General features: G+C 46.9%; 1 protein-coding gene across 1 annotated transcript; it reads left to right on the top strand.

Annotated features, from left to right (window-relative positions):
* Positions 1 to 360: 360 nt before the first annotated feature.
* On the top strand, positions 361 to 8,408 carry OTP (orthopedia homeobox). Its single transcript, XM_059416650.1, has 3 exons — positions 361 to 397; positions 1,698 to 2,107; positions 7,878 to 8,408. The coding sequence occupies exons 1-3, from the start codon at positions 361 to 363 to the stop codon at positions 8,406 to 8,408; spliced, it is 978 nt and encodes a 325-aa protein (XP_059272633.1).
* The last annotated feature ends 3,452 nt before the right edge of the window (positions 8,409 to 11,860 follow it).

The following is an 11,860-nucleotide window of genomic DNA, read 5'->3' as shown; positions in this document are numbered from 1 at the left end:
TTTAACTGCTGCTGTCGGCTGGAGCTGCCAGGGCAGCCGCCACCGCCTCCTCCGGGCGGGCGCGGGCGGGCGGGCGGGCGGAGTGGGGGACTCTCCCGGCGCTGACATTTGCAGGCTGCCCTCCTGATTGGTCCCCTCGCCGAGCTGCTCACGGGTTCATTCAACTGTTAAGCACCTCCCCGTCTCTCTAAAGGACATTATAATGCAAGAAGCCCCCTTTTTAACCACAAACCGAATTTTCTTTCATTTAGGTGATCTATATATATCTATATCGTATAGCTTATAGCTTATATCTATTTTAAATAACTTAAAGCCGCTAAAATTTGGGGGGGAACAGCTTTCGCCCTGGAGCGGTGCGCGATGCTGTCTCACGCCGACCTCCTGGACGCCAGGCTAGGTGAGTGCGCGCCTCTCGCCCGGGCAGCCAGGAGAAGCCCGGGCAGGAAATTGTCAATTTGTTCCTTATTTTACCTTAATGCGCCCTAAATGGACTAATTTCTTTAAAAGTAATTGTGCTGCATTAAAGTTTAATTTGATTTAACATCGTCTTTAAAAAAAAAATCTATGGAATATGTAGATCCAAAAAGGACTAGGGAAATGTTGTTACTTTTTGTTTTTCCTCCCCCCCTTCTTCCCTCTCCCTTATTATTATTAAATTTTTTTTTTGAACGGCGATCTACCCTGAGATAATTTGTTCGGAGGTGTTTTTCTTTCTCTCTCTTCTCCGCCTGTTTGCTTTGATTTGGGATTTTTTTTTCTCCTCCTTTTTCTTTTCTCTCTTCCACTACCTCCTTCTCTACCCCTCATCTAAGTATGGTTGAATTTGTAAAAATCTGGCATAAAAGAGAAGTCGCTGCAATCGAGGCGGATTTTCTATGTGTGTTCACTGAGAAAGGAGAAAAGCCAAATTCATCCCTACAGGCATCCCCGCCTGCAAGGGACTCGGCGTTGACAGTGTCTGAGGGGAACGCGCCTTTTATTTCTCCGGAAAGAAAAGTTGAATTCTCTGAAGTTTGATTCACTATTCTGTCTATAGAGTTTACTTGAGTTTCCTTAATGCGGTCTGGGTTGCTGAGCTCTGGGTTTCCGGTTTGGGAATCTTTGGTGATGGATGTGACTCCATTTTCCAAACACTTTCTCTGATTTGAGGGAGAGGCGGAGCTGATTTGGGTTGATTTCAGAGGGTGGAAAGCTTGGAGAATTATTCATCTTCCAAAAGTGAGAGGGAATCGGCGGAGGGCCGGCGGTAGAGTTCGCTAAGCTGCCTAAGCGCAGGTGAGGCAGCAACCAAGAAGTCGTTTAATTTTCTTTCTTTCTTTTCTACCCCATCACCCCCACCCCGCCTACCCCAACCTGGTCCAAGGTCCAAGGGGCTTCAGGAGTACTGTTCATGAAAGGGACTCGGAGGCACGTTTCTTTGCCGGGACTGGGCGTGTTTCATTGCGGGAGATACGAAAGCATGTGCTGTATACTAGGGGAGCTGGCTGCCAGGAGAGGGGAAAGGGTCGGGAGATGGTATTCCAACCTGGCTGTCCAAATTCTGGGGGACCTAGCTGAGCATCCCGGGAGTTTCCTCTATAGGGCGAACGTGGGCGCGTAGGGAGCCGAGGATGGGGCTGAAGGAGGACCGCGAAGTGAAGACGGTCTCTCTTGGCATCGCCAGGAAAGTAGTGACCGCGATCCCCTTGCCTCCTCAGGTATGAAAGATGCCGCTGAGCTTCTGGGCCACCGGGAGGCGGTGAAGTGTAGGCTGGGCGTGGGGGGCTCCGACCCTGGGGGCCATCCGGGGGACCTAGCGCCCAACTCCGACCCAGTCGAGGGAGCGACTCTGCTGCCCGGGGAGGACATCACTACAGTGGGCTCTACGCCGGCCTCGCTGGCGGTGAGCGCAAAGGACCCGGACAAACAGCCGGGGCCCCAAGGCGGCCCGAACCCCAGCCAAGCCGGCCAGCAGCAGGGCCAACAGAAGCAGAAGCGCCACCGGACGCGCTTCACGCCCGCGCAGCTCAACGAGTTGGAGAGGAGCTTCGCGAAGACTCACTACCCCGACATCTTTATGCGCGAGGAACTGGCGCTGCGTATCGGGCTGACCGAGTCCCGAGTGCAGGTACGCCGGGCTTGGGCGCGGGGGTGGCAGACAAGGAAGGGCGGGAGGATATGGGCAATAGAAGTGGGGTCTTTTCCTTGACGGGGTCCTGGGCTTGCGCTTCGGCTGCCTGTGAGTTCTGTGGACAAGCAGGGCCCCCTTCTCCCACCAGTAGAGTCACATTCCCACAGAAATGCCTCAAAAGCGAAGCCGGCGTTGTTCGACTGTTAGGTCGTCTCATTCGTCTTGACTGAGAAGGGAAGCTCCGAATCTCCCAGCCTCCGCACCTCCCAGCCTCTGCGTCTCCCTGGCGGCTAAGCCGAGCGCGCACCTCCACTCCAGCTCGAGTTATTGACAAGTATTTCATTACCCCCTAATGAGTCTGTGTAAGGCGTCTAGATAAATGCGGGAATGCAACAGTTATCCAGAAAACTTGAAAAGGGAGAAAATAAGACATAATGGCACCAAAAAACCCCCCCAAAACAAAAAGCAAACAAACAAAAAACCACAAAAAAACAAAAACAGAAAACAAAAACCACATCTGAGGTTCACCGTGTAGCTTTATTTTCCTGAACATCTCCCTCCCGCCGCTCTACGACAAAATACCCCGAGCTTTGAGGTTTGCAAAGGTTTTAAACTTTGATGATCTACCAGTGCGCTGAGGGAGGCTGAGGAGATCCCCTACAGTCTCTGAGCCCGGGTTTCCCCTAAGGAAACTGGGAGGAGGGGGATGAAGGCTTTCTGTTGTAGATATCCGATCTGAAGAAAGGACATTTAGGACAGGAAAGATTGACAGGTAGTAGATGAAATCATTACTGATCCCTTGTTCTCGTCCAACCACCCTCCAAGTTGTAAATTATATATAACTTATAAAATCACACCTATAACTTTTCTGAAAATTAGGGGAAAAAAGTATAAGCCCAGTGAATCTCAGATTTTTTTTTTTTTGGCTTCTTAGAAGAATGAAAACAATATATCAGATATTTTATGGACAAGTGTGGAGGTGAAATTCCAAGTCGCTAAGTTGGTCTTGAGCTATCCAGGGTTCTGAAAACCCTCCTTTCCCGCCTCTGATGTGATATTTCTGTCATGTTGAGTATCAACTATAGCTGTAGGTGCTTTAACAAATTAAGTTTAAAGATATCAGTTCCTTTATATTTGATCTAAGAAGTAAGAGGCAAGGCTGTCCATAATCACAGGGTTGAATATTTCTGTCTTTGTGTGACATTTTAAAGATAGTCTAACCTGGAAAAATAGCATATGCTTCTGTTCTAAATAGTCAGCAAATGGATATTATCAGTGGGGACTTAAAGTGGTCAGATTAATACAGAAATGATCAAGGTATAATATAGAGTAACATTTTTACTCAGTATAAGTCTGGATGGTTTCATTAGTGAACTTTGGAAGCCCGGAACCATGGGCCGTTGAAATTAAACACCCAAAGAGTATTAATTGCATTGTGCAGATATATCCTATTGTGTAGATATATACTATTTGTTTTTTAAAAATTTTACTTACCTTTTCTTTTGAAATCTGAAGTCGAGTCCAAACCTGAACAGAGATACACAATTTCAATACTTCCACTAAGGCTAATGATAATACTGGCTTGTTAAAATCTCATAAGTTCAAAATTCATAAATTTGCTTTTTGTCCCTCAAGAGAAATACTACCTGATAATTTTTGTTTTAAAGAGTAAAATGCTGTTGCTTAACCTAGACATAGTGGTAATTAGTTTAAATTAAAATAGAACTTAGAATCACAAATAAAATATAATTGGACAACTGACTTTATGAAAAAAGAAAATGAGGTCTATTAAACTTTATTAGGTCTTCCAAAGGTTAATGGCAGTGATTCTTTTAATATAAAAAGTTGTAAATGAAATAAAATACAAACTATGTTATAGAAAGTTATTTTCAAAAAGTACACAAAAGAATGATCAAGAAGAAAAAGACAAAGTACTTTAATTGTTCTAGCATAATGTTCAACAAAAGATAATAGCTTGAAGCTGCTGATAGGAACAATTTAATAGAATGGCAATTTCAATATTTTTAAAAATAATGTTTCATAGTTTAAAAAGTAATCAGATCAACATAACCTTCTTAATTAACATTTCAGAATGATTAACATTATGTAATGTAATGCAAAAATAATTTATGGAAAATGTATTTACTTCACAATTCACTGTACCATTGCTCCTTGACCAAATTCAAATTAAATAGTAATTGGTTTATGTTCTTATATGATGAGTCCTTCATAGTTTTCTTTATAGTTAACAGATTGTCACACATTCTTTTCAGTATGTGGGCCACTGCACTGATTAAAAATGATCTAAATATTTAATTTATTACAATTGTATGTTTTTAAAGATACTTTTTAATTCTAGACTAACTGGTCCAACACACTTATTTTTAATCTATATCTGGCATATATCATACTTTTTAAGCATTTATAAAAGCACCTCTACTTACATGGAGGCCAATTCCATGTCTGATATCGCTCCCTTTTTCTGGCTAGTGTAATAAAACCATTCCTTTTATAGCATGCCATTATTAGAAACCAATTTCAGAATTATTTATAACCTGGAATGGCTTATTAAGCAGCAATGCGAGAATCATGCAAATTACGCGATCAAATGCAATATAATAAGCATAATCATTAGTCTCTAGCACGGATTAATTAACTTTCAATATTTTATTTACATAAAAACCAAATCAGTGAAATAACTTCTGCACAGTCAGGCTTGCCTTTCAATATTTTATACGAACAAAAATAATGTGCTGTAATTCCATTGACCGTGTCCCCCAGAATGGCCCTGTCACCTGCCACATCTTAATAGGGGGACAAGCTGAGAGTATTTTCTAGTTTTCTAATGGAATGAGAAATTGCATTTTCTTCCTCTCCCAGCACTATTAAAGTGTAATGAATTCGGCCCAGAGTTCACGGCTGGCTGATCGAAATGAACCTGAGATCTCGGCTTTAATACAGCTCCCCAGATTTCCTCCCAAATCTTCACATTAATCATTTGCTGGATTCCAATGAGATCTTCATAAAGCGTTTGCTTCGAGGGGGAAAAAAGTAATATTCTCTCTTTCTTCCTCTCTTTCTCTATTTCTGAGCCATTTATAGTTGGGGAATTAAACGGGCTATATATTTTAAAATACATTTACAGTATGTCTATATTACTGTAACAGCAGATATCATGAAAGTGGATTTTTAAATTCCAACCTCCATTAGATTCTCACTGTTGTATTAAGCATTTTCTGAGAAGAGCTGCATTTCAAACTGAGTACAAAGTTGGCCCGTGGCTGCGGTTAATATATTTTCTGCAGTTGTCATCTGTGCATTCTCAAAATCTCCCTTAGGTTTTGCCTGCATTTTAATCCGTCATGCTCTAGTTTTCAAGTGGAAACATTCACATTTTAAAAAACATATGCATCATAGCTTGGAACGGAGGTGCTCAGACCCCATGCAGATTTTTTTCCCAACCCCAGTAAGCCATGAAACATAAAAAATTTTGTAGCCATCATTTGACTACTAACCCTCAAACATAATTGAGCACGATTTTTCGATTATCCCTATAATATTTAGTTCTTTAACAGCTGTTCTTTTCCACCTGTGTCTGAGGTTCAGAAACCCTTCTAGTGGGTGTGTTTTACACTGAAATCCTATGGGGCAAACCTGCCCCCTTCTTTCTGCTGCTTCTCTTCCCACTCCCCCACAGATGTCCGCCACCTTCCTCCTCCACGTTCCAAACATTCAAACATTCTCAGTTCTCATTGACACTTTGTAGGATGTTAGGAACCAGCCTTTATAGATACCTTTCAAAATATATCTGGGTGTGGAATGTGAGATGGGACTCTCACATAGACACCATCCCTGTCTAGGGCTTCAGCCAGTTTACCTCCCCCCATTCCAGCCGTGGATGGGGAATGCAAAGTGACCTGTGGCCGCAGGTCTCCTTGCCGTGTTTTCCTTGGCTTCTGTGGGTTACTCTCCGCTCCAGGCCACTAACAGCTCAATTCGCTGCCGGCAGCATTGATCCCGGTTACTATCAAGGGCCCCGCAGGCTCATTAATCCGTTGTGCCACCAACTCAAAGGGCTTTAGCAAGTCAGGGACCCTGCATCTTTATACAGTCTGGAACTTGGGGTAGGCAGAAACATGGCAAATGGGGTAGAAATCAGAGAAAGATAATATGGTGGGCAATGGTGAGAGTGTTGTGGCAGGGCCAGGCCCGACCCAAAGATAGGAGATAATTCTAGATTGCAAAGCCGTTCACACTGTTAAGCGTACAGTGTTTCCACTTGCATGGGTGTAACACATCTCTGTGAATAGCTGGCTCGCCAACAACAGGTCAGTTACGTTCATACTCATGACCCTTTATCTTGCAGAATAAACGCTGAACATTAGCTTGGATTAACAGATGAATGGCCTTTTGGTCACGAATATGGTCAAATTGCGTTTGCCAAATTCTAAGAGGAAACTCATCAGTACCTGAGCTGTGTCTCACATCATTTGTATTTATGCACAGTAAACCTCCACCTAACTAGATGTTAAACTGACAGCCTGCCATGTCGGTATGCTGCGAATTATTATGATGATTTTTTAAAATATCGAATCAAAAAAATAAATATCAAATTCAAATATAAGGAGACAGGGGGCTACCTTGGTCAGGCAGGTCTGACATCTTTAAGAAGAAACTTTCCTTCCCGTGGTAGCGAATATGACATTAATAGGCAAATTTGTTTGGTATGTTCAGAAATTCAGGGTTATTGTGAATAAAGAATGAGAAGAAGGTTTATTTTTATTTGGAGTATATTTTATCAAACACATCTCCTTTAAAAAGATATGTGGCTATTGGATCTACGCAATATTAAATTTGATTCATTACTAGTGTGAGCTTTAAACCTGACCTTTAATTTGTAGTCAGAAAATTTGCTTTCAGTTACAGATGAAACAGGAAACACAGAGGGGGGACTTGTGGAACTGCAGGCCCTATAGCCTCGTGTCCTCAGTAAGTTTCTTAAAATAGACTGGCAAGCACCGGGCTCTGGCAGCAGATTCCAGTGTATCTGCATAGCTCAGATAAAAGGTGCCGTTAGAGGGGTTTGAGAATGAGGCAAGGAGACTTGTGGCAGAAGCACCAGTCGCTGGGAATCACAAGTCACGGTGGCGACCCAAACAACACCGCAGCTCAGTGCCGCTCACTTTCCCACATGGATCACTATATTAACCTCTCCGCTCTGTCATCCGTGGCGTTAGGGGTTTTCCTTTGTCTTTCGATTTTGAGACCGGCTATGTCATGCACAGCCTTTCATCAATTTCCAAATTTCCAGCGTTTCTGAAAATTCTATACCCCATCAGTGTTATAAGGCACGCTATTAAGCCACATGGGTACACATGTTTATCTTCATTTGTACACCTGTGGGTCCAATTTTGACACATGCCTGCCTGCAGACTTGTGCATCTAAGCAGTGCACAGAATGTGCCAGCATGCTGGGGCGTGTTGAACGCCGCGCGCGGTGGTGTGTTCGCACCGAGTGTAGGAGTGCGGGGGGCACGACTACTCAGGACCCCGGAAGTGAGCGCTTGCTGAGTGCCCCGGGCACCGGTTTTCTCCAGCTGACCAAGAACCGCGGTCTCTGGCTGGCCTTGGGGGCGCGTTGGGTCGAAGGCGCTTGTTCCACCTGGGGCAGGGTCTGACGCAGGGTTCTCAGGCTCAAGCCCCCGCCCCTCCGGGCCGGTCGGCTTGCTGATAGCGCTCTGTCTGTCTCCCGCCCCGCCCGCTCCAGGTCTGGTTCCAGAACCGGCGCGCTAAGTGGAAGAAGCGCAAGAAGACCACCAACGTGTTCCGCGCGCCGGGGACGCTGCTGCCCACGCCAGGCCTGCCTCAGTTTCCGTCAGCCGCCGCCGCGGCCGCCGCCGCCATGGGCGACAGCCTGTGCTCCTTCCACGCCAACGACACCCGCTGGGCGGCGGCCGCCATGCCGGGCGTGTCACAGCTCCCGCTGCCGCCGGCGCTGGGCAGGCAGCAAGCCATGGCGCAGTCGCTGTCCCAGTGCAGCCTGGCGGCCGGGCCGCCGCCCAACTCCATGGGCCTATCCAACAGCCTGGCGGGCTCCAACGGCGCGGGGCTGCAGTCGCATCTTTACCAGCCCGCCTTCCCCGGCATGGTGCCCGCCTCCCTCCCCGGCCCCAGCAACGTCTCCGGCTCGCCCCAGCTCTGCAGCTCCCCGGACAGCAGCGACGTGTGGCGGGGCACGAGCATCGCCTCCCTCCGCCGCAAGGCGCTAGAGCACACAGTCTCCATGAGCTTCACTTAATGCAGCCGCGCCCAGCCTGCTCCGCCCCCGGCGCCGCCCCCAGGGCCGCCCCCAGGGCCGCCCCGAGGTCCTTCGGCGCGCGCCCGGGCCCCAGCTCCCTGCCCGGGCCCCGGCCCCGGCGCCCTGCCCCATCCCCGCCTGGCCTCCGCCACTTCTCGTTTCGTTCTCTCCTCTCTCGTTCGCTCTCTCGGGCTCACCCCAAGCCCCAGCCCGCGAGGCCTCCCCTCCGCCTGATTTCGCTCGCCCCGGTCCCCTCTCCCCCTCCCCACCCCCAGCTCCTCTTCCCGTCTCGCTTAATCTTCCTTGGCCCCCTTCTCCCGCGCCTCACCCTACCCTTCGCAGCTACCCCCGGCCACCCGGCTCGCACGTAGCGTGCTCGCGCCCTCCTCCCAGCCCTCCGACTGGCGGCATTCTCACCTACACCTTCAACACGACGCCTACGACCCCTCGCCCGCCGCCTCCCCTCGGGTCCCTTCTTAACCCGCACCTCACACCCCTCCTCCCGAGCCCTGCAAAAAGCATCCTTCCCGCCATTTTACTTACCAGGGAGTCGACTCAGGATCTGAAATCAGACACCAATGGACTGGTTTGTGGGCAGAAACACACACACTCGCACTCTCGCTCACTCTCAGACACTACATACACTCGCGCACACACACACATACACATACACAGTGCACCTAGGTCACACACGGACGTGTTCAAGGGACAGCACAATGTTAGGGATTTTCGTCTTAAAGGAGGACAAGCATCTGCTACAACCGCCTCATCTGAGGGCCCAACGGACATAATTTGATTTATCCCTGTATTCTTTCTCCGAACTCCTGTTTTGTTTTGTTTTGTTTTGTTTTCCTCTCCCACCACCCGACCCTTGCCCCATCCACCCAGTCACATCCATGCAGCCCTCTATTGGCTTGCAAAAGAACACTTTTATTTTATCTTACTTTTATTTTCTTAAGCACAACTGTGTGAGGTTATTGAAGGGAAGGCTTCTCAGGAGGAACATGCCAGTGGATTGGGTGGCTGGAGTAGACTAAAGCAGTCATGTGATGAAGAAGAGGTGATCCTACCCATTTTGATAAGTCTTTATAAGGAAGAATAAAGTAAACGTAAGAAAATTTTCCTTTTGTAAAAGTAAAAGCCACATCTCTTTTCTGGATCCTTCAGGACTGGGGTTTGTTTGCTTCCTTTTCCGTTTCTCTCTCCTCGCTGCTCTGTGCCCTAGGTTGTTTTGTGGTCGTCCTGTCGTCCCTCGTGCCCCTCGGCCACCGCCCTGGCCCTTGCCGGCTGCCGATGGGTGCACTTGGACATCTACAACCCTGCAACTGTACAGAGAAACACAATCAGCTCTTTCTGCATGTGCTGGTCAAATCCAAACCCAGAGAACAGAAGCGCTTTCGAAGAATGAACAAACATGTGAAATAGGATGTTTTGTGTAGATAAAGCATTCTTGTTACATACTGGTCAATTTGTGATATGTTTTAACTTCTTGTCTGTGCTTATTTATGGAATTTGGTTTTCTTAATAAATGTTTGAGCTAATATAAAGCATATTATTTGACTTTTCCGGACAAGTTTATATCAAGTTAAATGTAAATGGTTAAAATAAAATCATTTTCAGTATGTGATATGGAGAATGATGGGTTTTGTTGTGGCTGAATTTCAGGAAAGGGTCTCATGGGGGAGGGGGAGAAAGCTCGTCCTGTGGGCTCTCAATTTGCGCTCAACCCGGTGGGCGGGATCCCAGAGTTGGGGACCCCCAGCTCTCCACGGTTTCCGGGTTGCACCGCAGCCCAGGCAGCGCCGTCCCACGCAGCTTCTGGACTAGTAGGCCGCGCCTCAAATCGCAGGCCGGAAGTTAGGAGGCCCGGCGCGGACCTCGCGAGGCCTCCCGTGAGCGCGAGGCCTCGCGAGGCTTTGAGCCGCCCCAGGGCCTAGGAAGCCTGAGATAGGCCTCAGGGCCCAGCTGCCGGCACTAAAAGCAGGGCGTGGAATTGCTAAGCCTTGCGTGTGGACGGTTTCCCTTGGGCAAAGAAATGGAGGGCGAGCGTGGTCCGGCTGCGTGCCTGAGTGAGGGGCAGGCTGTAGGCGAGAGATAGGATCATAGTGAAGGAAGCCTGGGAACCTTCCGGTGTCACCCCAAGTCTCATCTGACCCCAGGCACACAGTGGCTGTGAAAGGACCGGGGTGGAGGGAGGTGGGGTGCGCCAGAGTGTGTGGGAGGCTCGTGATTTCCTTTCCTAGGCCCTAGGCCTCCCGGCCTTCTGAGAGAGGCGACCGACCAGGTCCCTTTGGGTCCTCAGGATGTAGGCTGGGCTTCCGGTGCTGGGACTTGGGACCTCCCAAGCGGAGGGAAACTGCACACCTGAAAAAGTGCCTCAGGACTACCTGGCTTTGGGCTGTGCCTCTCAGGTTTTGCCTCATCTGGCCCCTCTCATTTTCTCGGGGTCCTTACTTGGTGCAAGTTAAATTCGAATATACCCACGTGCTCGGGGGACAGCCCCACACTAACTAGTAGCGAAAATTGCTGTTTCTTTAGTAGTCTGGGAGGGAGGGTTGTGGGTGTGTTTTAAACTTGGAAGCAAATCAATATCGCCGGCATTCTTTGGAAGACTAATCAAAATCGATCTTGTAGTTTAAAATTTAAGGGTCATTATAGGCATTGAGAGTGCACCCTTTCCCATGGGAAGATTTCTCATTTGGTTGCCACTGAGTAAATCCTAAAAAAGACCCTCGCCCTAGAATATAGTTTTGAACTGCTGGGCTACATGTGAATTCTAGGAACTATTAATTGTTACTCAGCTAAGAGCAGGGAAATCTCCTCGAAGGCAAGACAAAAAGCCATGATTTTCTATGATACAGAAAAATTATATCTTCGTGTTGCCTTAGGCATTAGAGGTAAAATTGGTGGGTAGGGTTTACCGAATATTTCAATTCTACTTTTTCTAAAGCTTATTTTTAGTATAAAGTTAAAATATTAAAGAAGATAAAAAAAAAAACATGCTCATTTGGGATTTAAGATAAAAATGGAGCATTTCTGTATTTTAGAATTCCAGAATTTAGTGACATAATCACATTTCTGAAATGTCTGTAGATGAAAAATATGTTTTCTTGTTTTTACATTTCATCATATTCTCTTAGTGCTTTTTAAAAAAAAAATTGAAATCCTAGCTACTGTAATCTCAAGTCACATTTAAGAGATCAGTACAAATTATAGATTGCTTTACCAGTGAGCATGGAAGGTTGTTTACAAGGATGCTAATTTTACAGCTTTTTTATGCTGCTATAAAGCATAACTTTATGATGTAGGAATGCAATAAAGGATGCTAAATGGAATCTTTAAAAACTGTATTTCTCAAAGGCAAGGGAAATCTTTCATTTGAAAAAAAAAATGGGCCAACTCAGAACACTGATGAGAAGTTACAAATCAACTGAAGTGATAGATGCTTTCAA

Source organism: Mustela nigripes, chromosome 12 (genome assembly GCF_022355385.1).
Source record: "Mustela nigripes isolate SB6536 chromosome 12, MUSNIG.SB6536, whole genome shotgun sequence".
Lineage (NCBI taxonomy): Eukaryota > Metazoa > Chordata > Mammalia > Carnivora > Mustelidae > Mustela > Mustela nigripes.
The sequence above is the reverse complement of the archived record's forward strand: the minus strand, read 5'-3'. Positions and strand labels throughout refer to the sequence as shown.